The 27702-nt window shown below is 40.7% G+C and overlaps 1 protein-coding gene across 4 annotated transcripts in view; it reads left to right on the top strand.

Moving 5' to 3' along the window:
* The window catches only part of myo1b (myosin IB), a 175516-nt gene that overhangs the window by 146079 nt on the left and 1735 nt on the right, over window positions 1-27702 (top strand). For 2 of the 4 annotated variants that reach the window (XM_079463939.1, XM_079463938.1), the window contains exons 19-28: window positions 646-739; window positions 7545-7694; window positions 7846-7914; window positions 8031-8117; window positions 17184-17270; window positions 18002-18076; window positions 18659-18793; window positions 18917-19023; window positions 27125-27257; window positions 27355-27507. In XM_079463939.1, coding sequence (XP_079320065.1) covers window positions 646-739; window positions 7545-7694; window positions 7846-7914; window positions 8031-8117; window positions 17184-17270; window positions 18002-18076; window positions 18659-18793; window positions 18917-19023; window positions 27125-27257; window positions 27355-27507 — 1090 coding nt within the window. The remainder of the gene's footprint in view (window positions 1-645; window positions 740-7544; window positions 7695-7845; window positions 7915-8030; window positions 8118-17183; window positions 17271-18001; window positions 18077-18658; window positions 18794-18916; window positions 19024-27124; window positions 27258-27354; window positions 27508-27702) is intronic. The other 2 variants (XM_079463941.1, XM_079463940.1) reach the window with 1 other exon arrangement.

Raw genomic sequence — 27702 nt, 5'->3', positions numbered from 1 at the left:
AAAATGACAGATGTTTACAAATTCACTTCTGTCATCTTTTGTTAGCATTATCATGTGTTCTCTTTCCATGTGGAAAGTGACAATGTTTTTGATTTGCATTTCTCATACACTGTTTATTATCTCCTGCAGTAATATACTGTAAAGTCAGAGTGTATTGTTTGATTTACCAGAAAATATACCCACCATCACGTAAAACCTACCGTGTACATCCAGAATGTACTGTATCTTACCTGTAAATATAAAGAGGGTGTAAAAGTTACTTTTATGTAACGTTTCTTTATTATTATTGCCTTTTATTATTTAGTCTTTGCCATTCATTAAATGTAAGCAAATTTGTGACATTAACCACATTTTATTGCTGCAATTAAGTTTGCAGGATGCTCTTTGAAACCATGCATTTTATGCTGTGTCACAGGCGTTATTAGGTTCTACACAAACTTTTGTTCTTTTAGCTCAGCATTGCGACCACTCTCATTACCCACAACTTGAGTTAGGCACCTTAACCCCTAACCTTAACTCATAACCCCAATCCAATTAAAAGTTCTGTATTACACAATATTATTTGTCAAACTGCTGTACCTCACTGTATGTGCTATATCTGAATGACATGGTCAATTGACAGCTTGATGCCATGTGTTCTATCAGAGAGGGTGTTGAGGTTCTCCTGACAGACCTACAGGTGCCTGTAGAGGAGTTTGCTTATGGACGTTCTAAGATCTTCATCAGGAACCCCAGAACGGTGAGTTGAGTAATACCTTACTGACTGCTCACAGCCTTTGCTGAAAGCTTTTTTTAGGAGGAGTTTGGCCATTGTGATTGAGAACTCAAATGTGCAAAACTTGAAAGGAAATGAAAGAATTTTCATTACATTGGGGCGTTCATGTAGTGAATCTGTAGTGTCAAGAGACTCATGTACTCATGCAACACTCTCTGATACAATTGTTCAGAGGAGAACTGGTTCTCCCGGTTGAGTCTGGTCTCTCCCAAGGTTTTTTCCCACTCTTATACACATACTTACATCCATGGTGGAGTTATGGTCCCTTGCCACTGGCACACCCACTTGCTGACTTTGCTCAATTCATACATATAAACAAATTAACTTACATGAAGATGAACATACCTTAACTAACAAATATTCTTCCTCCACATTTGGGTATTGCAAATTGTTTTGGTATATTGTAATTTTAGGTGTCCAGTCCTTAAAATAACAACATAAAAATTATATACCTAAATTAAATTATATAATTCAGTTGAATAATTGACAGATTCTGACAACCCAACAAAGTATTTATTTTTACCAGTGTATATTGCATGGAGAAATACAAAAATAGAATGCATCGTATTACCCTATACTGTCTTAAACTTTCCCTCAAGTATTACTTTTGTTATAAGGGGTCAAGCCACAAAGTTGGGTTAGAGTCTCTAACCCAAACGCCATACCGCCGCTAAACAGTCCTAACTTCCACATACATTTTTACCTATAACTTTAAAATTGTACACCTAAGATATACATTTATATTCCTCTCAATCAATGGCTCATGCCGATTCGAATGCACCATATAACAAAATGTTCCTAGTTTTACAAACTCCAGTGATCACCAACCTTTTTGAGACCATGATCCCCTACCTCAGAATTGATGAAATGCAAGATCTACCACTCAAATATTTGAGAATAAAAACAGCCCACATTGAGCCTCCAGTTTGAGGCCTTTTATTTAGCTATAATTGTGGGCCCGTTTGAATTACCTGAAATTATTTGTTTCACTTTTCAGATGTAACTAAGCAAACTCTGTAACGTGTAGTGTTGCCACTTTCAGTCTACCAAAATGAGGTGAAAAACTTTAATTCAAGTTAAAGGACTTTAATTCACACTGTAGCAAAGTTCAATAAAGGAAGGAAGGAGGTGGGAACCGGCGAAAATTAAAACAGACTTTTAATTATATATACAAACCACAAAACAAACTTAAAATGCCGATAGCTCCCTCACGGTCGACTGGTGGCTGTGACAAACATCAAATATGATCCAGGCCTGGTCCTCTCTCGCCCTTCCCTGTTGTCACTCCTCTCTTATGCTTCCGGAGCTCCTCCGTGAGAGATGCGAGGTCGGTGACGTGAGTGATAACGTGTGTCAGCTGTGCGTGCACCGGTCTCGCATCTCTCACGGAGGAGCTCCGGAAGCATAAGAGAGGAGTCTCTCGTCCCGCCTTTACTTTTATTAAGTAAATGCAGTATATCGATGGAAATGTTCAAAATAGGCCCTAATAATTACAACAATGCCAATCATTTATTTAAGTCATGTATCTGTTTATTTTTACCCTAATAATGTCTTGATATTAATTATCTGTTTCTCAAAATAGCCAAAGGTATTGTATGCCGTATGGAATAGTCTAGGGTATTATGGCTAATCGTAAACTTAAGTCAAGTCAACTTTATTTATATACACATTTTACAATTTGCATTGTTACAAAGCAGCTGTACATGAAACATATTGACATAGCAAAACATATAAAGTAAAACCAAAAAAGGTGAAAGCACAGAAGACACACACACACACACACACACACAGATTCAAACATACCCACATAGAAATTACTCCACACACACAATATGCACATGTACTAACACACAGACACACACAAATGCGCACACAGACGAATGCGCAGATACAGCCGCAAGCACACACACGCATAGTGGTTATCACTGAGAATCACACATTTAAAATAAAGGAGATAAAAACACATGTCAAATATTAAACAGACTAAAAATTCCTACATGCAATATAAAGTAATTAAGTAAAACGTGGAATCTAAGTCTCATAAATAGGATGTCAGCAGGGAGTACTTTATTATTTCCATGAGAGGTGGAAGGCATGTGTCTGTAAGATTGATATGAAAATGCAGAAGTATTAGGTGTAATCTTTTAAGATTATATACACAATTCTTAAACGCTTTCAAGTAGGAGGTTTCTCACATTAAAAAAATCGACTTCCCTTGTGAAAGAAAGAAATGCAAACCACACATGGTTTCACTTATTCCCTGACCCCATCCCCCTTTCAGTGTTACTCCGTTAACATGGGAAAAGAGACTCCAGCTGAGAAATACTAGCGCAACCCACCCACCATTGTGCTGTATTAGCATCAGTTACTGCTCTAACAATGCATTTGTTTACCAATCCTCTAGCATTACATTTGCATTTGGCAGACACTTTTATCCAAAGCGACTTACATAGCATTATTGTCCTATTCTTTTTCTTACATAGACATACATAGCATGATCTCCCTTTTTATCCTAAAGATCATGTTCAAACCTCTCCCTGTTTCCAGTCCCATCTCGGCTCTAGTCACCAAGTAATGTTCCAGCTTGAACTGTCGAAATAGTATTTTCCCATATTGTTGTATGTCGGAAAAAAGTTTTGTATACAAAAACAAGTTCCTACTCTAAAATTCGTATCTGTTGCTAATAACAAATGTATTATAGGATGGTCTTTTGCACCGGAAATATCTAGTAACAGAGTGGACGACAAAGGAGAATAATCCAAGAGAGTTACTTTAACAAATCAATAGAGAATCCACAAGCACAACCACAAACCAAATCTAACGAATAGCGGAACAGGAACTGAGGAACACACAGGGCGTAATAGTGGGTATGCACATGACATCACCGCAGTCAAGCGAGTCACGGCCACTGAGTGGCAAAAGGACTTAATACAGTAGTGTTTACTGTAATCTGAAATCTATTTAGAATGGAATAAAGTTGTTGTGCAATTGACAGAATCTGGGATTTCTGAAGGAAAAAACGAATGCACCGCTGCAATTTTCTGAAACAAATGTAATACTGAAACGTGGATGTTTGCTACCCATTTCACATCAGACTCAGCTCAGGTAAATTGTTTTTGTTGAATCATACCATAATAGTGTTACCTAACTACTTTTTAACGCCTTTATATGTTGTGTAAATGTAAATGTATTTCTTTTATCATGCTAAGCAGATGTATTTCATACAAACTTAAAGTAACCTTTAACATATTGTCAACACCGTAAACGAATAGCAATGTAAATCTTGTAAAATTCCGTTTGTTAAACCACTAAACGTGTTTTGCTCAAGAAGAAAATGTTTACTCAGGACTTTGCTTTGTGTACTCCCCCGGCGTTGAAATCAGAAAATTCAAATAAATATCAGGAAACACGATTCTGTCCGTTATTTCAGTGTACAAGGTTTCTATATAAGTCACAAGTATTAATGTTGGGTCCAACTGCTTTTAATTTCACCAAATAATTGACAGCAAAGATACAGCCATATGACCCTTTGGCATGCTCACCGTCAGATTCATTGACGAAGTATACAAGAACTGTTCGATCAATCCAAAAGCTTTTAAAGGGCTATTTCACCGTCAAATCAACATATCCCCAAGTTTACTCACCCTCAAGGCATCCTAACTGAATATGGTATTCTTCTTAAGGAATGCAGTCGAAGTTATAATACCATGTATCCTTTTACTTCCAACCAGTAGAATTGGAGTTAATGTGTGTCAACTTATTGATGCTCCAAAAAGTGCATCCATTCATCAAAGAACTGAAAAAATAGCTATTTGTTATATCTTATGACCAGTGGGTGGCGCTAAGCCGAAACGTGATGTCACCTCAGGTCCAGACATTGATGATATATACCAAGTTCTGTTTCGATACATTAACGTTTCTCGAAGGTTTAAACATACTAAATTTGAAACAATAAATCTTGTTTGTGATGTTAACATGCTTTAATGTGGGTTTTTATGACAGCTCTTAAATTAGCAGAAGTTCACCTCCTTATATATTTTATAAACGTATACTCAACTCCCCAACTGTGTTAGGCTCATTCATAGATTATAAATCATACATTTTAACAACAATAAAATGACACCATGATTGTTATTTTTCAGTAAAATATCCAAAAACCACTAGGCTAGTGCTATACATTTTGTTCCGATGGGTAGGCCTGCTTAAAATATCTCAAATGTTTCCAACTACTTGTAAATCGTGAGACCGGGCTGTGCAGCGGCTGTCAATGGCGTCATATCCGCGTGACCCTTTGTTACCGCCTTTACTGACTTAGAAACCGCATGACAACAGTGTCATGGACAAAGGCGAAAGTAGTGGCTAGCGTCTAGCAAGCGTCACTTATTTATAGACCACAATTATACACAACATTGATACAATTTTACTACTCGTCCGCTAACATAATTTCTCGTTCCCGTCTGATTTATGGCCAGCGGTGGAGTTGAAGACAACAGGTCCCATCATTCCACGGTCCTTCACAGCGTCACCAAGCTACGCCATTGTTGTTGTTGTTTTGATCGTGCTCCATCTCGCAGCGGTTTCTACAAACTGTAGTTTTAAATGTTCCATGTGGATTTTAAATTATTTAGAAGTTCATTCACATTGGAAAGTATTTAAAATATGAGTATTTTAAAATGGCAATGTTCAGATAGAGCAGATTTAATACCAAATAAATACATTAACTGCGCAAAATGTATGTGGCATTTATCCTAAAATGATATAACTAACCATAAATGCAAATGAGCTAGTGAGCCAGACAAAGAAACATGTTTTTGCACCCAAAATCAGCTCACTACAGTCGATCGCCCACCCTAGAGGGGTGTGACGCCCTCAGGGTTAAAACATCTGGGCACAGAAGGAAAGTTGCTCGTTCGTTGTTCCTTCATCTCTCAAGACCTGTCTCTCCCCTGGAGACAGCCTTTTCCAGCAGTTTGCTTAGGCTAAGTTCATCTACCTTCGTCAGCCAATCCGGTTCTCAGGTAGAAACAGAATGGTGTCGATAAGGGGTAGGCACGTCATCCACGGGAGTGAAGCACGGAGAGAGCACATCGTGTTTACCAATCTAAGAGCCTGGTTGGTTCGACAAGACAAATTCGAAGTGCCCAAAAAAATTATTGGTTGCCAACATCGTAGTTTCGCTCTGTGGGAGACAAATGGTGAGAGTAGTAAGTGCAACCCGGTCTCAGATGAACGAAGTAGCTCCGGCTGGCACATGAGCTCGACCACTTGGGCGGTTAACACCTCCACCATCTGCTGGGCAGCGGCCAAGCCTTCCTCATGACGACCCAGCTTACTGACTAGCCTACCTTGCATTCAAGTGCAGCACACAACGAGGAACCAGCCACTGGGTCCATGCTGGCCGTTGCATTAAGTCACGCACAGAAGAGTTGGACCCAAGAGCAGATGTGTTTCACAAGATTTTGAGTCAATGAAGAATTTAATTAAAGGGCGCAAACACAAAAGAAAACCAAGCCGGGCTCGGACAGTCCTCTGGATGAGGAGAAGGCGAGGTCAGGCAGACAAGGGTCAACCGATGTCTCACAGTCGAATCTTCACAGAGGTGTTATGCAAAGGAGATCTTGCCATTTTGGTGATATAGGCAGTGGCGTAGCAGACGCAATGCACCGGCAAAAATACTATTTATGATGTAAAGAAATTAGACATTTTTAGGGTTGGTTAGCATTTGAGCGTGAGGTCTGGCTATGATGCAGCGCATGATCACGTCTCTCGGTATAACAAGAAGCACGTCGTTTCACAGCACAGAAGACGCGGAGACCATGTTCTGCACGTTCCGCATGCACCCTCTCATGACTCGCAATTACCAAACATTTGTCACACACTTGGTGTTTGGGCATTTAAATATGAATTAACACTGTCTCTTTAAATGCATGAAGACCGTTACTTAGACTTAACTTTGCACTGCATGATACTATATAAACAAAATGACCCAAAAAAGGTCAAAGGGACTTTTTGACTGTTTAATTTTGACTGTAGTTCATTGGTAATGAACGTGCTTGTATTCCCGTCTGTAAAAAAATATTAATTATTATCGAGTAGTTTTATAATAGTTTTAAGGCAAGATCTGGTCTAGTATTGTAAGGCACAGCATTCTTTCACAATGTTTAAGGAAAATATCCATTAATTTGACTATTTGTTTCTTGTGTTTTGAAAATTATGTTGTCCTGCATTTCAGACATTTTGCCTAATCAAATTTATTTTGCACATTGTGACTTGATTCTGGCTTATTTCATTAAGGTATATTCTGTTCTAAACAAATCCTGAAAATTAATATGTGATTTTGTGGTGCATCAATGTTGCGCTACACTTTGTGCTGTACCATTAACCACCTTGTGTCGTCCCCACAGCGCGTGCGCGCACACACACGTCTGATTTGACTATCAGTTGACTATAGGCAAGACGTGACAAATCTGATTAGACTATGAACATCCTAAATTGCAAAACAATAACTAGGCAGAACAAAACAAGCCCAATTGGGCATTGTATACAGTAATGCCCAATAAAGCACAATATAAAGAGAGCTACTGTTAACTTCCACAACTTAATTTCCTTATATTTTTACAGTGTTTATATGGTCAGTGTTAATATGGTATAATATGATTATGATCATATGAATCAGGTTTCATGTGTTTGTTTTGGCTGTATAAAGTACAGAAAAACAAGTGGATTTTTGCTACCTATCTGAACAGTCTATGATTTTCATTTTATTCAGCTCTTTTCCTTGGAAGAAAAGAGAAGGGAGTGCCTAGAGGACCTGGCCACTCTAATCCAGAAAATCTATCGCGGATGGAAGTGCCGCACTCAGTTTCTGCTTCTGAAAAAGAGCCAGGTAGTGGTGGCCGCCTGGTATCGAAGATATGCGGTGAGCTTAATTTAATACACATACCAACTCAACCAAGTTTTAATATTGTTTTGTAGCATTGTCCTTAAACTTAAATAATTTAGATGGCTTAATTTCAATTTGTGTTATTTTCATTATGCTTCATTGCTTGCGGGTTACTTTTTGATTGTAGCAACAAAAGAAGTACCAAAAAATCAGATGCTCTGCTTTGGTGTTTCAGTCTTTCATTAGAGGATGGAAGGTGGGTTTTGATTTCACATGTTGTTAACACATTAGTTAAGTGGTTAAGCTAATTTACTAAATATTTGCATCACTACTACTATCCTTGTTTGATTGTAACTGTGGACATTTTATTAGGCCCGGAAGATTCTGCGAGAGCTGAAATACAAGAAACACTGTGAAGAGGCTGTTACGACTATTGCAGCTTACTGGCATGGAACTCAGGTGCTCGACCCAGTTTCTCCTTCACTCATTACTATCTACCAGTAGACATTCAAAGAACGGTCAAATTTTAATTTCGGGGTTAGATTTCCAATGAACAAAAGTGCAGCTTCAGCACTGCTTTAGCTTTTTATTCGCTTCCTAGTGTCTGCTAGGATTCATGTCTGCTTCTTATCTAACTTTCACCTTCCAGTCACATCTTTCTCACTTAAACTTTTGCTATCCTTTTTCTGCCTTCACCTCGGAAATCTTTGTTAACTTGCGTAGCCTCGCTGGGAACTGAAGCATCTAAAGGAGGAGGTGCTGAATAAACATGCTGTGTCTGTCATTTGGGCAGCCTGGCTGGGAATAAGGTATTTAACAAGCCTGCTAAAACAATGTTACTTCCCATGCCCTCGCCTCATCCAAGCTTAGAATGAGATCTTGCTTGTGTGTTGTAAGTTGTTTTATAGTGTTGTATAAAAGTGTTTTAGTGTTAACAACTTTTTCTTGCTGACACATTTGGTGTCATTGTTTTTTCCTAACACAAGCTTAATTTTCAACATCTACTTCACAACTATGCATGTTGTGCGCATGCTAGATGCACACTTTTGATTATGTCATTTAATGTATTAATTTTTTGCTTGAAAACTCTTCTGAATATCCTTTTTTTCAGCTCCTCTGTTTTCTTAGCCTTAGTATTTTAAATCAGTCCTTGCTGAACATGTGGCCGATTTATTTGTCACTGTTTCAGCATTTAAGGTCATTCTTGTGCCTTTGACCTCTTTTCTTAACACTTTTCCACTCTCATATTTTTTTAACTATCCCTAAAAATGATCACTATGCTATACAGGCCCGGGGAGAACTACAGTGCTTAAAGCATAAAACTCGCAGTAAACAGGCTGTGTTTGTCATATGGGCCTGCTGGCAAGGAACCAAGGTACAGGTATTTGCTATGTGTGTTAATGATATCTTATCATTAACACTTAACCAGCCTCACAACTGAATATGTAACAAATGTAGACTATAATCCCATTGATCTATATTCCTAGAGCGTATCTCATCTGTCATGTATGCACTATTCACATTCTATTGAATTTAAGTAAATAAGGAGGCAGAGAATCGGTGGGGTGTGGGGCAGAGAGAGAGCAGAGCAGGACAGTGTCACATGGCAGGCAGAATTTAATCCAATCCCTTAAGCATACTTTCTTTGACCACTGATGAAGCAAGCACATACTGCTGTCTCAGCTGGCACAGCCCGGTTGAAGCATAAAGGATTGAACTCATGCACTGATGTTGTACTGTCTTCCTTTGTTTTTATTGCCCTTAACTGCACAACACCGTAAGAGCTAGAATGACATATAAACATACATTGTATTAAACAGCAACAAAATTTGTTAATTAATACTAACATTAAACAAAGGGAACAAAAAGTTACTGGTAATCAGAAACAAAACATCATAACTTCATAGTGACACAATGAATTGTGTGTATATATTTTAAACTACCTTGTTCTCCTTTCCAACCAGGTGTTAAACAAAAGGTAAAAATCAAACAAAATACTGCAAATAAAATAACAAACAGCGACTTAATGTGCTTTAAAGTGTCCTTAATCCTTCAAATGAATTCCGTGAACCGTCTCCATGCGCTCTCTCGTGTCCCTTTTTGATTCCCGTGCGAGCACAGATACCGTGCACTTCCGCCAATCCGCCTTTCAAAATTAAAGTCTCCATCGGATAGATAATAGATAAGAGTGTAAAGGAACAATCCAAATTATAATAAAAACAGTAATATTAATATGAATTAAATTATAACAGAAAATTACATCAATCCAGGTTATTTACACTCCCACCAATCATATGTTACTATAGATTTTAAACCTTAGTCACAAATGATTCCCAAGGTAAACTGTCAATGTTTAAGGCTAGATGTAAAACTAAAACGAATACAAATTCTACTACGAACTGCTTAAATCAAAGGATACATCAAGAAAGTCAGGCTGCCTCCAGTAGCAGGACTAGTTTCTGCACTGTGCGCTCAACTACTGAGGGTTTGTTCAGACGTTTACCATCCTTCCCCAGTTTTTTGTCTCCAAAGCGTATCTTCACTCTTCTCACCAAGCCATCTTTGTCAACCACAGTCTCAATAACTTCTGCCAAACGCCACTCATTCCTGGGCAGATCGGTTGCCTTCTCCAAGACTATATCTCCCACCTGCATGTTCCTTCTTGGTTTAAGCCAGCGATGTCTTGTTGCAATATTAGACACATACTCCTTGCGGCACCGTCCCCAAAACTGCTCAGCTAAATATTGGACATGGCGCCATCTCTTGCGAGCATACATGTCTTCTCTTACAAACTTGCCAGGGGGTGGTTGAGCTTGGGTTGATTTCAGGGTGAGTAGATGATTGGGGGTTAGGGGCTCAGGACTGCAGGGATCACTTAAATTGTCTACAGTGAGCGGACGGCTGTTTACGATGGCCATGGCCTCATAGAAGAAGGTTCGCAGAGAAGAATCATCGAGTCTTCCAGGTGACATGGACAGAGTGGAACAAAGGACACTTCTCACTGTTCTAATCTGTCTCTCCCAAACTCCACCGGTGTGAAATCACATTGTTTTGCTGCTAAGAACGCTACCAGACGGTTTATGTCAATCTCGTCTATGGCCTTGGTGAGCTCATTCTTGGCTCCAATGAAATTACTACCTTGGTCACACTTTATTTGATGGACTGCTCCTCTAATAGCGATGAAACAACGCAGCCCATTAATAAAGGCATCTGTGGACATGTCATCCAGCATCTCAATATGGATTGCTCTGCAACAGAAACAGGTAAAGAGAAGTCCATAGCGCTTGTATGATTTACGTCCTTGTCTGGTGATGAATGGACCAAAAACATCCATCCCACAGTACGTGAATGGAGGGGATGGGTCTATACGCTCGGAGGGCAAGTTTGCCATTTTTTGCTCTTCCGTGGGTCTGCGAAATTTGCGACATCTCACACACTGTCGTATAAAGGAGGCTACAGTCCTGTTTACTCCTGTAATCCAAAATCCTCTTGATCTGATCTCATTTATAGTCAAGCCCTTTCCTTGATGTGCCGTTTTGTCATGACAATCAGCGATAAGAAGTTCTGTGAGATGGTGTTCCTTTGGAATTATTGCTGGATATTTAACAGAGTTAGGAACAGAAGCGTTGCAGAGCCTTCCTTCCACCTTAAGCACTCCGCCATGGTCGACAAAGGCATCTAGATTGTATAGCCTGTTGCTGCGTGGAAGCTGTTTGCCCTTACGAAGTAAAGCGATCTCTTCTGTATAGGTCTGACTCTGTAAGTCCTTGACGATGATGCATTTAGCATCCTCACGTTCTGCCACTGTACTGTGGTCGCTTGACTTGTCTTTTCTGACACGCCGAAGTAAACGTGCAACTGCTTGGATGACTTTGGACCACGAGGACAGCCTTATTAGACTATTGGATATGCAAGAATACTGAACGGTTTGCGTGTTTAGAGACTGAGCCTTCCTGACCTCTGGGTCACCAAGTGGAAGTTGTTTGTTAGCGTCTACAGGGGGAGGTATTTGCCTTTCCCACAAGATCTTTGGTCCTCTGAACCAGCGGGAAGTGATAAGGTCGTTAACATTCAGACCTCGTGATGCATAGTCGGCTGGATTCTCATCTGAGGGAATGTATCGCCACTGTCGAGGAGCTGTAGTGCGATGAATTCGCTGTACTCGATTTGCGACAAACGTGTGGAAGCGACGTGCTTCGTTGTTTATGTAGCCTAACACTACTTGAGAGTCAGTCCAGAAATAAACATCTGCATCTGCCAGGTTCATCTCTTCCTTTAGCATATCATTCACAGCCACTGACACGACCGCAGCAGTTAACTCTAAACGAGGGATTGTTGTGACCTTAAGGGGGGCTACTCTTGATTTTGCTATAAGCAAAGAACAATGAATGTCATTTTTCTCATTCTCGAGCCTAAGGTATGAGCACTGGCCATATCCTCTCATGCTGGCATCTGAAAAGTGATGGATCTCTCTTTTCGTGATCCTCCCAAACCCAGCAGGCACGATACAACGAGGGACCGCAATCTTCTCCAGATTTACAAGATCATTCTTCCAGTGCTCCCATCCTGGTTGCAAACCTTCGGGTAAGGGATCGTCCCAGCCCATGCCATTTCGGCACATTTCTTGAAGAATAGTCTTTCCCTTGAGCAAGAATGGAGCAAGAAATCCTAAAGGGTCGAACAATGAGGCCACAGTAGACAGTATACCTCTACGGGTTGCTTGCTGGTCCTTAACAATGACACGAAATTTGAAATAATCATGTTCCAAATGCCAGTAGATGCCCAAGGCTCTTTCTAAAGGCTCGTCAGTGAGTGAGAGATCGACAACGGTGACATATACAGCACGCTCAGAGGGTGGAATTGTCTCCATAACTGCCTTTTCATTGGATACGGATTTATGCAGCCTTAAACCTCCTAGCCCACAAAGCTGGCAAGCTTCTTGAGCTAACTTGATAGCCTTCTCTGCAGTTTCAATGCTGGAGACTCCATCATCCATGTAGAAATCTTGCAGGATGAATTGAGAAGCCAGGGGATATAGATGCTCACCTTTTCTTGCAAGATGCTTCAGTCCATAGTTAGCACATCCGGGCGACGATGATGCACCAAACAGATGAACTCTCATGCGGAATGTTTGGGGCTGTGAGTTAAAGTCTCCGTTTCTCCACCACAGAAATCACAAGTAATCACGATCTGCTTTGTCAACGTGGAACTGGTGGAACATCCGCTCAATATCACACATGAATGCCACAGGGTACTGTCTGAACCGCAAGAGAATGCCAATCAGGCCGTTCAATAGGTCAGGGCCTGTAAGAAGATGATCGTTCAAGCTGGTTCCCTTGTATTTGGCAGAGCAGTCGAAAACCACTCGTAATTTTCCTGGCTTCTTCGGGTGATACACTCCGTGATGGGGGATATACCATTTTTCTCCCTCTCGTCCTTCATCAATGAGTCCTTCTGCATCACCATTCTCTATTACCTCTTCCATGAATTTAACATAATGCTCCCTGTACTGCTGGTCCTTCATTAATCTACGTTTTAGATGCTGAAGTCTCATGACAGCAAGAGGCTCATTATCTGGAAGATGTGGTCTTTTCTTGAATGGGAGAGGCATTTCCAGGTGACTTTCATGATTCATTCTGATGTTTTCTTCCAGTTTATTCAAGAACATAATGTCCTCTTGAGACACCACTTTTGTGTTTTCTTCTGTGTCTTTGAAATCGGACTCCAGCACTCTGATCACATCAATTGGCATTACAGCAGGAATCTCCTTGATAGATACTCTGTGACATAGGGTAACACCGCTTTGAGACTCATGAGGTGTCAAGGAAGGGCCCACAATGCTCCAACCGAGGTCTGTACGAACTGCATAGGGCTCATTGTCTTTTCCAAGAATCACTTCTCTGGGGGCTAAAGCTCTGGAACAATTATAGCCTATTAACAGACCAACCTCACAATTTTGAAGTGGGGGAATTCTGTCTATCAGAGAAGCAAGATGGTTCCAACACCTGGCGGTCTCTCTGGTAGGAATGTGGGATCGATCTACAGGAATACAGTCCTTAGTGTAAGCAGTAGGAAGGTCTAGAAACTCTGTAGAGTTAAAGCCTCTAACTCTAAGACCGGAAACTCTTTCACTTGATATCAATGAATCCTTTCCAACCATAGCAGTGAGTTTAAGTGTCACTGGACATGAATCAACCTTTAGAATTTGACTTATGGCATGTTCAATAAAAACTGTGTCGCTTTGTGTGTCTAACAGAGCATAAACAAGTTTCTCAGAAAATGGGTTGTTTTGTGAAGACAGCCACACTGGCACAATCATTGAGGTGTTAGGAGGTGTACATCCAGATTCTACACTCGGCGACATTGTGGCAACTCCTTCGTGTGTGTTGTCTGAGCCTTGAACGGAGAAGGACTTTACCTTTCTAATGAAGCTGTCATCGTGCAAGCAAGTAGGATGTCTTCCCTTGCACGTGTTACAGCTATGCCTGGAGCGGCATTCTCTTGCACTGTGACTGAGCTTCATACATCCGTAGCACAGCTTCATATCCTTTACAAACTGTCTTCGCTCTTCAAGAGATCTTGCAGAGAATTTTGAACAATCATGAATTTGATGCTCACTGCTTTGACAGAACAGACATGGTTTAACGATTTTACCCATGGGCTTTGGATTCTCATGTTGTGTGACTATCTTTGTATAGAAGACATTGGCCCTGTTCTTACTAACGTTAAGGTTATGTTTCTCCTTATAAGTTTCAAAAGCATGAAGAGCATTAAAGGAAGTGACTGGGTTGCAGGCTACTTCAGCCTCAATGGAGATGAAATGGGCAAAATGATGAAAGGTTGGAAATTCTTGCGTCTCACTCAGCATTTGCGTGGCTTGACGATTCCAGCGGGCAGCCGCCCAATCAGGAACTTTGCTCACAAGTTTCCTATTCTCCTCGCAGTCATTGAGTATTTCCAATCCCTTCACATGCGGCATAGCATCCCTACATGAATTCAGGAAGTCTGAGAAATTTCTGAGTCCTTCAGAGTCCTTGGGCTAGATTCTGGGCCAGCTTGCCAGTTTCTCTCTAAATGCTCGTTGTATGATGAATGGTTGCCCGTAACGATCGTGAAGTCTTTTCCACGCATCCTTGTAAGCTTCCTCATCGTCTCTGTAAAACATGCCTTCTAGAGTTTTCAGAGCAGACCCAGCAACATACTTCTTCAAGTAGTATAACTTATCTGCTGAGGAGATATGTTTCTTGTCAATGAGTGATCGGAATGAAGCCTTCCACTCTATAAAGTGAATGGGGTCGCCCTTGAACACTGTAGGCTCTGGCACGGGCAGTCTGTTTAACGTTATACTGTCTTGGACAGCCTGCGCAAGATATGACACATCAGCATTTGGAGTTGGCGACGATAACCTATCATGGAGTGTTGGCTTTACTGAGAACGATACAGGTTTGTGTAGCTCATCGTTCTGGTTAGCAGAGTACCCGGCTTCTTCCTGATCATACACTTCTAGTCTTGCTCTCGCTGATCTTACCTCTCTTGTAGCTTGTAATTTTTCAAACTCACTCCTTTGAGCATCAAGTTCTTTCCTTTGTTTCTCTTCTAGAAGTCGTATATTTTCCCTTTGTTCCTTTTCTTCCATTACTGTTGCATATTGTGCTTCTTTTGCTGCAAGCTCTGCTGCTGCTTCTATTCGTTTTGCCATTAGGACGGAGTTCCGTGAAGGTTGACTTATGGGTGTGCTTGACTCGGAGCTGATACGTGAGACTGTAGAACCGTAGATAGAACGAGCATACTCTCTATCAAGCAATTCACGAAGATGCCCTCTCACTCTCTCGCTGTCAAAGTCTCCATCCACACCTGATATCCTCTCATAAGCAATCTTTACAATATCCTTTGTCACGGCATCGCAAGCATCAATTCTTCTTCTTGTATCAGCGGGCGGAGTAGTATGACTTCGAGCTCTTATGTACGCATTCATCACATCATCCCTTTCCTTTTCCAATGTGTCTATTAGTGATGCTAGCTGACTTTCAGGAATGTCTGTTTTCAGCTGCTCTCTCGCCTTTCGGGCCTCAGCTTTCCATTTTTCATATGTTTGCCAAAGCTTTCTTTCTGCCTTTTCTGACTCCTCTCTATGATATGCAAGCATCCTTTCTGTTGGGATTCGTTCACGAACAGAGCGACGTACTTCATCTCTCTTTACAACTTCAGATTGATCTTCCATAACTTCATTTGTATTTTTGTTTTGTACAAACTTTAATACTTCAATATCTTTCACAGGAGTGCACAAATTTAATTCTTGTTCAGTCATCGTTTATATTAGCAAATGAACAATGGGATCAAGCTCTTACTGTAACAGCCCGGTTGAAGCATAAAGGATTGAACTCATGCACTGATGTTCTACTGTCTTCCTTTGTTTTTATTGCCCTTAACTGCACAACACCTTAAGAGCTAGAATGACATATAAACATACATTGTATTAAACAGCAACAAAATTTGTTAATTAATACTAACATTAAACTAAGGGAACAAAAAGTTACTGGTAATCAGAAACAAAACATAAAAACTTCATAGTGACACCATGAATTGTGTGTATATATTTTAAACTACCTTGTTCTCCTTTCCAACCAGGTGTTAAACAAAAGGTAAAAATCAAACAAAATACTGCAAATAAAATAACAAACAGCGACTTAATGTGCTTTAAAGTGTCCTTAATCCTTCAAATGAACTCCGTGAACTGTCTCAATGCGCTCTCTCGTGTCCCTTTTTGATTTCCGTGCGAGCGCAGATACCGTGCACTTCCGCCAAGCCGCCTTTCAAAATTAAAGTCTCCATCGGATAGATAATAGATAAGAGTGTAAAGGAACAATCCAAATTATAATAAAAACAGTAATACAAACAAGTGATCGATTTAACAAAGCTTCTCATTCACTGAATCAGAGTGATTACAGAGTATATACTAAATCCATAAAATTTAAAATATGAAAAAAAAATAATAAATAATGTGTTCCTCATAATTGAATACAAAATTTAATGGACTAATAAAATACCCAAATCATGGATTCAGGACACAATTAAAATGTCTTCAATGGGAAGTGTTCAATTTATGTCACATTAAAACATTGATCTCATTTCATCTGCAAACAAATGTGAACATCTCTTTGCTTGTTCCCATCGTGCCTCATTTGAGTGTTTCTGGTTTTCTTTTGGACGATGTGGCTTGTTTTCTAGTGTGTTTGTGTGGTGTTCACTAGTAACATTTCAGTTGTACTCTCCTGTTCTTGATAGTTTTTCCTTGTTCTCATCTATTTTTCTCTGACATAATGAGAAGATACATTCTTCACAGGAAAAACCTTGACAATGTCATTCGCTCACAAGCTGTGTCAAAATTCACCTACTGTGATGTGGACCACTCCATGGAACTGGCATTATTCTGCTTCACACTGCGCCGTATCAAATTATTTCCTCTCCTCTACATTAATTTAAGGTCAAGTTTTCTCCTCCTCTTTCTTCCCTCCCTTTTTACAGGCACGTAGAGAGCGGAAACGTTTAAAGGAGGAATCCAGGCGTAAACACGCCATCGCTGTCATTTGGGCCTTCTGGTTGGGATTAAAGGTATCTTCCAACCACTGCAACCACTGCAAGTGTTAGACTCATTTGGGGATGAGTATAAAGAATGCAAATAGGCAGCCTCTGAGTGTCACCTAACCACCTGCTATGCTCTGAGCAATTCCACAGGCTACATCCACGTATTAGTGTTATAGTTTTAAATATGAGTTTAAGTCAATACAACAGAAACAAATCTGCTCTCATAATCCAGCTCTGTTAAAAGCATTGACTGAGTCATTAAGAGACGAATGCCTTACCTTCTAAATTCTGGACTGAAACTGAAAAAACTGCTGACACCACAAACACTTCACACTGCACAGGCTACCTAATGATTCAATTTTCTTACTGTCAGGGGCAGATCCAGGTTCAGTGAATATGCAGAGCTTAGCCCAGGCATCTGAACAATCTGAAACAACATTTATTGTCTGTACACCTACAGTTGTTGTTTAAGACATTTGTTGTTTATAGAACCTTCATGTTGTGATTGTTCCACTCTTTTATGACTTCAGCATGAAAATGTTTTAAGGACATCAAACTGTTCATGTTCAAAGATAACTCTATAACTTTGTGTTTCATTCATGTTTCTATTACCAGCCTCAGTTCTCCCTGTCCTTGCTTGCTTAGCGTGTATATTAGGTCCCATTTCGTCACAAACCAACTGTCCTGACCATGTCCTGTGCACTTCCTGTTGTTAACAAAGAAGAAGTGATTTATTGTGCCATCTGTTTTTTTTTCAGGTTCGTCGGGAATACAGGAAGTTCTTCAAAGCTAATGCTGGCAAGAAGATCTATGATTTCACCATCCAGAGAATTGTAAGAAACCTGTTGGCAATTTTTTTTAATGAAGTTGAATGTAAACTCTGCAGATGTAGAAAAATTTGTCAGATTTCAGATATTGTATATATATATATATATATACATTTTTACTAGTTGGATAGTTTTGGTTAGTTTTTTACATCTCTTAAATGACTCTCCACATGCATTGCATTGACATATTGTTTGTTACTGAAAATATTTAGCGTTTCTATATCTGGATGAGTAGTTTTAGGATGGTCCACAAGAATTTTGGCTTGGGTTTGAACAATTAAAACTTCGATAACTTGATGTCTACAGCGCCATCACAGTTTGTTTATAACTTTCATTAACATTCATGTTTATAACGTTTATAAACGTTTAACTGTACATGTTTTACAGTAGCTTCTATTCAAAGGTCAATGGACCTTAGAAAGTAACACTTTTCTTTCTGTTGTTGCCCTGTACAGTATGCACAGCTGAAGTAGCGTATCCATTGACTAGTGGCAGAATTAGCTGGTGCAATGCCCCTAGAAATAATTTTCATATGTTTTGTTCTCCCATACTAGGGGGAAAAGAGAGTTAAAAATTTTTTGTTTGTAGTTGCAGAAGTACTTCTTGGGCTTGAAGAAGATGATGCCCTCTATGTCACCCGTCGATATGAGCTGGCCAGCTAACCCATATGGTTTCTTAGATAAGACGCATCAAGAGATCAGGGGAATGTTTCATTTGTGGAGGGTCAGTTCTGTCATCTGCATTATGTTCCACTAAATACACTTCTAAGCTAAATATTTTCCTGTAATATTTGACAATAATTGTAATTGAAACGTGATATTCTTTCTTGTTTTGTCCTTTAACTAGTGCAATAAATATCGCTGCCTGTTCACAGAGGAAAAGAAGGCTACCTATGAGGAGAAGCTTGAAGCAAGTGAGCTCTTCAAAGACAAAAAAGCTTTGTATCCGAACAGGTATGAAAAGTTCCGCAAAATGCCCAGTATGATTTTCCTTTTTTCTTTTGAAGCAGAAAATATGTTAGGCAGGCTGTTCCTACAAAATCGTTTGATAGTGATTTTTACTGGCAATCCCTAAAAAGAACACATACTGTGTAAGGATATGAGGATCAGAGTTTCTCTATAGCATTGTTTTAATGATTTTAATTATAAAATCATTTCATTCGAATTATATAATTCTACATTTCTCTCATGATTGTTGTTTAATTTTATTGTGTTTCTATTGTCTTCCAAGTACAGATAAGGGAACGTCTCAATCTCAAGGTTTTCACAGGACAATGTTATTTAATGTAATTAGTAATTTCACAGTGGAAAACACAACTGAGAAATCAATAACTGAGCTGATTTATTTTTCAATCATCACTTAATCTCCTGCCTGCTGTTCTTTTCTTCCTACTCAGGTCTGCCTTGTGGTTGAGTAGACTTATTGATCCCTGTGGTTGAGTAGACTTATTGATCCCTGTGTAAAGGATAAGGTGACAGGTGAAAAATCATAAAAACACAATTATAAAGTTAAAAGAAATAAAATATATACAGTTAAATGTAAGAACAGCCAAAGACCTATACACATAGACAAAGACCTATACACATAGACAAAGACATAAATACACACAAACATTTCAAATATAGACCTTCTGAGGTAGTGCAGTGACAGTGAAGGTAAAGTAAAAGTTCAATTCAATTAAATAACATTTTATTTATACTGCACTTTTCACAATGTGCATTGTTCCAAAGCAGCTTTACAGGGAAAAATAAGATAAAACTAAAAACACAAAAAAGCTAAAACACAGTAGCCTACATGGTGTTTATTTAACAAGTTCAATTATTCTAGTAAAAATATCTAAAAACTCCTGGTGGTTTATTTAGCATATTTTGCATTAAGTGAATGCTTGGCTGAATCGATGTGTCTTTAATCTAGATTTAAATTCGGCGAGTGTGTCTGATCCTCGAACAGTGTCGGGAAGGCTATTCCAGAGTTTAGGTGCTACGTATGAGAACGCTTGACCCCCTTTGGTGGATTTAGTTTTTCTAGGTGTTATCAAAAGTCCATGAGTTTTGAGATCTTAGAGAGTGTGATGGGTTGTAGTGTGATAGAAGCTCTGTTAGGTAAGTAGGGGCTAAACCGTTTGAGGCTTTATAAGTGATTAATATAACTTTAAAATCAATACTATACTTAATGGGTAACCAGTGAGGGGTTGATGACATTGGGGTTATGTGATCGTATTTTCTGGACCTGGTTACAACTCTGGCAGCTGCATTCTGAACTAACTGTAGTTTGTTTATTGATGATGCAGGACAACCACTAAGTAGGGCATTAGAGTAGTCAAGTCTTGAGGTCACAAATGCATGAATAAGCTTCTCTGCGTCAGCAACACATAGAATTTTTCGTAATTTGCCAACATGGTGGAGATGTTGCCAAACAAGGTGGAAAAAGTCTGTTTTTGTGACATATATGTGATTTTCGAAATGACAGGTTGCTGTCTAATATAGCGCCTAGATCTTTTACTGTATTTGTTGGAGTAACAGTACATCCTTCAACTTGCAGTTTATAATCCGAAATATTTGGTCCACGTGTCTTTGGTCCGATAAGTAATATTTCTGTTTTATTAGAATTTAAAAGAAGGAAACTACAAGTTATCCAATGTTTTATATCTTCGATGCACTCTGCCACTTTGGATAGCTGGGAGTAATCATCTGGTCTTAATGAGATATATAGCTGAGTTTCATCTGCATAGCAGTGGAAGCTGATTCCATGTTTTTTAATAATGTTTCCAAGGGGCAGCATGTATATGGAGAATAGCAAGGGTCTTAGAACCGATCCCCGTAGGTAATTTACTTGCATTAGTTTTGATGATTCCCCATTTAAATGTACAAATTGATGTCTGTCTGATAAGTAAGATCTGAACCATTGTAGTGCCTGTCCCTCAATATGTATAATTGTGTAAGCGATCTAGAAGTATGTTATGGTCTACAGTATCGAACGCAGCACTAAGGTCAAACAGGACTAGGAGTGAGATGTTAACTGTTAACTTATCTGATTCTATAAGCAGGTCATTTGTAATTTTAACGAGCGCAGTTTCAGTACTATGGTGCGATCTAAAGCCTGACTGAAATTTTTCATGTATGTCATTATTCTGTAAGAAAGAGCACAACTGAGTGGACACTACTTCTAGTATTTTTGACAGGTAAGGGAGATTTGAAATCTGTCTATAGTTTCCTAGTTCATTGGGGTCCAAGTTTGGTTTCTTGATAAGAGGCTTAATGACGGCAATCTTAAAGAGTCCTGGGACATGGCCTAGATTAATTGACGAGTTGATAATGTTATAAATGGGCTCAATTGCAACGGGTATTAACTCTTTTAATAATTTAGTTGGTATGGGGTCTAATAAGCAAGTTGTAGGTTTATATGTAGCAATAAGTTTAATTAAATCTTCCTGTTTTATAGGTGAAAAACACTTTTCCACAGCCTTTCTTTTGGGGCGAAGGTTGGTACCAATTCATAGGACAGAGTTGGAGGTTGAGTTTTTACTATTTCGTCTCCTATGTTTTCGATTTTCTCAGTAAAAAAAATTTATGAATTCATTGCTACCAAGGTGCGGCGTAATAACCAGGTCAGGTGATGTCTGTTTATTTGTTAATTTAGCAACTGTGCTAAATAAAATCCTTGGATTGTTTTTGTTAGTTTCTATGAGCTAACAGAGGTGCTCAGCCTTTGCTGCTTTTAGTGCCTTTTTATAACAGTTTGCACTCTCTTTCCACTCGCTCCAGTTTATGTGTTTCTCTTTTAAGGGTGCGTTTAGTGCTTTTGTACCATCGTGCTATATTTTTCTTATTAATCTTTTTTACTTTATCGGTGCGACAGCTTCTAATGTATTAGAGAAAATAATGCCCAATTTGCTGGTTATGTCATCGTGCGATTCTGTATTTATTGGTATGGTTATTAAAGGAGTCAGATCTGGCAAGCTCTTTGCGAAACTATCTTTAGTAGTTGAGGTAATTTTTCTACCATGTCGATAACAAATAAAACTGCTGATTCCTGCAGTGCGCAGTGTACATGTTATAAGCTTTGAGGTATAATATCCATATTGGTTAGATCGGCTCCGAGAGATATAATCAAGTATAGTGTATGTTTAAATCGATGAGTGGGTCCTTTGATGTGTTGTATAACTCCAAAAGAGTGTAGTAGTTCTGTAAACGCCACTGCTAATGCATCGTTATCCACGCTATCTAGGTGGATATTAAAATCTCAGACAATTTGTACTTTATCAACGTTAACCAATTGGTCCGATAAGAAGTCTGCGAACTCTTTCAGAAAATCAGTGTAGGGACCAGGGGGTCTATACACAGTAGCCAATGTAAAAGAAAGCAATGTTTTTTTTACTTTTGTTTTGAACAATTATGTTAAACGCAAGCACTTTTCAAATTATTTACATTTATGCTCTAGTTACAGTATGAAAGTCTCTTAAGATTGTTGCAACACGGGACGTGGCTCATTCATATAACAGTAGCTTGGTGGGGTACACTCATTTAGACCCAAGTAATAATTTGGTTTAAGCCAGGTTTTGGTAAAACAAAGTATATCAAAACTGTTGTCCGTGATAATGTCATTTACAATAACTGTCTTAGAATCTAGTGATCTAATATTAAGTAGGCTGAACTTTATGAATTTGTTTTGGTTGTTTATTACATTGTCTTCAGGTTTAATCACGATCGTTTTTTTTATCTGACTTTTGCCAAAATTATTATTTTGTAGTATTATTCGGGGGACAGATACGGTCTCTATAAAGTTGGAAACACAGGAACACAGACTATGGTTAAAGTTTTGACTTAACAGAGATGTAGTCAACCGGTGCGTAGCGCATTTGAGATGTTGTCAGACAGGAGATCCACTCCGATGCTGCTTGGGTGCAGGCAATCGGGACAGAAGAGCCTAGGTCGTTCCCAGAACAGATCAAAATTATTAACAAATAGCAGGTACTGTTCAATACACCATGTCATCATCCATTGATTAAGCGAAAATAGTCTACTTAACTTTTCATTCCCAGTTCGGTGAGACCCTGATACGATGATCCTCGCCGTGGGCGTTGCGTACTGTCTCGATCAGTCTCCTGAAGTCCCTCTTCACGATCTCCGACTGCCGCATCCTGACGTCTTTCACCCCAGCGTGCAGCACGACAGATGAATCCTTCTCCACAGCCTCCAATTCTGACTGAAGTGCGAACGTTTCCTCATCTGCACTCAAATGTGCAAACACGTCTGAAGCATTAGACATTAGTAATGTTATAATGAGAACAGTGAGTTAAACAGTAAGCAGGCTGGTAATGATCCGCTAAAAATAATTTATCAGTGCGTTTGACAACGATTTTTGTATGTGATATACTTAAGGATAAGCGAATAACAATGAAAACACAAATCTTTAAAATATAACAAGAATAAAACGAAGTATTAAATGTGAAAGTGCTCCGGCTTAAGCAACGTGCTCTCAGCAGACAGAAAGTGATGCTTCCTGCAGAGTGAGCGGAGTAATATAGTAGGGGAGGGTTTTTGCACAGTTTAGTTTAACTGCCTGGGGGAAGAAACTGTTTTTCAGCGATTATACTTTGGAAGGCCAATGAACTTGGCGATTGGGATGGCACACCAGACTCCGCCCCGTACATAAAAGGGAAGATGGCCTGCCCATTCATTCACCGTTTTGGGCTGAGAAACTTGAGAGGCACCCTCGTTAGCTGCAACGGGCCGGCACAGCGCCTGTGGCATGATGGACACAACGTTTCGTTCCCTCCATCAGGGAACCGAGGTTACATTCGTAACTGAGACGTTCCCTTTCTGTCAGTCTCTTGACGTTCTGTCGAGACTGACTGGATGGGGTTCTTCTCGAAAACGCCACAGTGCTGTGCTGCATCATGATTTCCAGTGGAACGACACTGGTGTAGTAAGGCATCAATTCGTGTGACCACGATGAGAGGTTTTTACTACAGGCCATACAGGCGATGGCCTTGCTACTCTAGAGTCAAGTAGACTGCCCGACACTGTAAGGAGCACTGGGAAGCGCTACCCCCTCACCTGAGGGGGGGGAGGGACGCTCTGGGACCACATCTGGCAATGGTAGATAATACATGCAATACCTACATGGTCTCACCAGGGGTGAGAACTCATGGGAGTAGAAGTGCGGGGGCCCCAACCAAGGGTGCACAGAAGCCGTGGAGTCCACTGAGGGTAGGTCACAGGTTTGCCGATAGGGGAACCAAGAGTGAGAACACGTCAGACTGGACTACCCAAGGAGGGGAGTCACTACGTGTGGAGCACTAGCCCAGATGGGAACACAGCTTGTGCCACACTCTCCAGGGAACAAGACTCTGAAGCCAATGCTGAAGAGGTCTCGTATGTATCGAGTGGCATGGCTGCCGACGAGGACCCCATATGCCCCAGGAGCCTCTGAGTGTTTCAGGGGTACCGCTGACTGTTGCCCGACGAGGGTCAGTGAGGCATGCTGCATGGTAACAGAGTCTAGTTCCATACCGGTATAGGAGGTGCTCCGACAGAGGAGAGCATGCTCTTGTCCTGGTTGACTCATGGCCCCAATCGGTCGAGGTACCTGTGTGTAGGCAACCAATCCTGCGAGTGAGCCAAGATAGATCAGTCATCAAAATAGTTGAAGAGACTTCGTAAAGGCAGGGCCAGACCTGGAGGAGGCTGTACTAGTATGCTTGACCCTTGAGGGCAAACTCCCCGGGGGAGAATCGAGAAATTTAAGAATGCGTTCTTCGGGTCGATAACCACTAACCAATCACTTCGGGTCGATAACAACTAACCAATCCTGGTGTTGGACAAACTCCAGGATGCGCTTCTGCATCAACTTCGCAGGATGGGGCGCACCCCCCACCTTACTAGGGTACGATAAAATCGGGGTTGTCACCCCAAGACATCTTGGCCAGAGGGACGTGTTCGATTGCCCACTTCTCCAGAAGGGTGGCATCCTCGGGCCGAAGCACGGGAGCGATCTCTCCTCTGCTGGGGTTAGAGAATGTCCCGAGACTTAGGCAGGTGCCTGGCAAACCGGATCGCATGGCTGAGACGGATCGTCCTTAGTAGACACCGAGAAATCCTGGAGGGCTCGGACCAGGCCCCCAGACATTGTGACAGAGAAACTTGCGGGGAGATCCACTTCATGGGGGGCGAGCGGGTCTGCTGACTTACCTGCCTTGAGGCTTCGCTGCCAGACGCACCGTTGCGTGGAGAGTGCGTGGCAACGTCGAGTTGTGGCTTTTGCATGCTGTGGGCACCCAGGGAAAAGGAAGCTCTCCTGGAGACCAAGTGGGCACCAGGCCCTGAGAAGGAGACCATAGCAGACAGGTTCGGTGAGCCGGACGGGGCTTTGACGGATTTTCGCTAACCGGAACTCCCATATCGCCACCGCTGCTTGCTGCCGCAGCCGGCTTGTTAGCCACTGTCGAGCAGGAAGCAAACAATGTTGTGGCCGTGTCCAAAGGGCACACAGCCACCGTGACTGCAATAGCGTAACCATGAACTCTACTTCAGCATGCTGGAGACCTAGACATTTGACACAGGTATCGTGCCTGTCTGGCATGAGGATGGGGCAGTCATCTTTTGAAATGCAGTTGGCCGCCTTCTGAAGTCGGCCAGTGTGGATGTCGTGGAGTATGTGCAGTGACATACCAATCATACGCTCAGCTGCCCTCACTACCCTCCGCAGGTCCTTCCTATTCTCTTCTGTACAGCTGGAGTACCAAACCGTGCAGCAGTAAGTGAACAGGCTCTCTATAGCGGAGGGATAGAAGTTGGCCAGCAGGTTTTGAGGTAGGCGAGTGTTTTTCAAAAAGTCTTTGTTGTGCTTTCCCCACCTGCTGGTAGGAATGTGTGGACCAGGTGAGGTCAACCGAGATGTGCAGGCCGAGTAATTTAATGCTCTCTACCTCCTCTCCATGTATTCAGAGGGCAGAGTGCTCTGTGCATAGTTCATAGTAATTTCCTTGGTTTTGCTGATGTTTATGTCCAGATTATTGTATGAGCACCATTATGTGAAATGCTTCATCTCACATAATCATCTTCATCTCGCTGTTTCACTGTTCTCTGATATCAGCCCTTCTATGGTGGTATGCTAAGGAAAGTTGAAAATGGTGCTTGGGGGAGCAGTCACTGGTGAGTAGAGAACTGAGAACACACTCGGGATGAGAGTGGATGATGTGAGGTTTCCCATCCTGACGTTCTGGGGTCTTTTGCTCAGAAAGTCCAGTATTCATGTCCACAGAGAGCTGCCTAAGCCTAGGCTGTTTAGCTTTTGAGACAGTTTATGGGGAACAACTGTTTTGAAGGCTGAAATGAAATCCACGAATAAACATTCTTACATAGAGCAGGTGTATCCCCTGTCCAGGTAAGTGAGCGCTGAGTGGAGAGCTGTGATGACGGCATCCTCTGTTGATCTGTTTGCTTGATATGCAAATTGATGTTTCTCAAGGTCAGCAGGGATGGCAGATTAAATATGAGAGAGAATGAGCCTCTCAAAATTTTTAGTAATGAAGGGGGTTAAGGCGACAGTTCGATAGTCATTAAGGCAGTTCACTGTGCTTTTTTCGGAATTAGAATATTATAGCAGACTTCAGGCAGGTAGGGACGATGGATTGTAGAAGCGAGAGATTAAAATGGTGGTGAATTTCCCTGAAAGCTTGTCTGCGCAGGTCTTCATGATTCTTCCTTTGACTCCACCTGGACCAGCTGCTTTTCTCTGATTGATCGTGCGAAGGGTGGATCTTACTTGGTGTTGCTGCAGTTGTATGGGGTTGTCATCTCTTCATTCCGGGATTTAAAACAAGCAAAGAATGTGTTTAGAGTGTCTGGCAGTGTCCTCTCAGTGGTGTCTGTGGCTGTGTTGCTGTCCTTATAGCCAGTGCAAGTTTTTATCCCCTGCCACATATATCTGGAGTTGTTGCTGTTAAGGTATTCCAACGAGTGCTGCTCATTGTTCGAATGTTTGAGAACAAGCAGCATGAACATTTCCATTCTGTAAAATTACATTCATATATTTCTTTCTGCTTTGCAGCGTGGGGCAGCCTTTTAAAGGAGACTATGTGGAGTTATCTAAAAACCCCAAGTACCAGAAGCTAAAGAGCTTAGTAGAGGATAAAGTGCTTCTTGCAGATGTGGTCAGTAAAATCAATCGTTCCAATGGCAAGGTGAGAAGAAACAATATCTATGCAGGAAGAATTGTAGGTCTATGTCTGTTTTTATCTTTTTATTTTACAATTGCAAATTTACTGGTTCACATTTTAGGAAGCTCCAAGAATTTTCCTCTTGACCAAGAACAACTTTGTTCTGGCTGATCAGAAGACAGGCCATTTAAAGGCCAGTGTACCGCTGCCAGATCTCAGCAGTGTTTTTGTTAGCACTCAGAACGATGGCTTCTTCGCCCTTAGGCTCAAAGAGGTATGAGAGAGAATGGTGGAGGAAAAAAAGATTCCTGAAAAGTATCCATGTTTTGAAGAGATAAAATTAATTTGGCTTGTTAACAATAAATGCATTGCTTAAGGAATTGATCTTAACACTTAACATGTATATCAAATATTATTTGTATTACTTTGTCTTTAAATCATACTTTTGACACAAACAGTGGTGTTGGTA

Source organism: Barbatula barbatula (genome assembly GCF_947034865.1).
Source record: "Barbatula barbatula genome assembly, chromosome: 9".
NCBI classification, from domain to species: Eukaryota; Metazoa; Chordata; class Actinopteri; order Cypriniformes; family Nemacheilidae; genus Barbatula; species Barbatula barbatula.
This window is presented reverse-complemented; position numbering and strand designations above follow the sequence as displayed.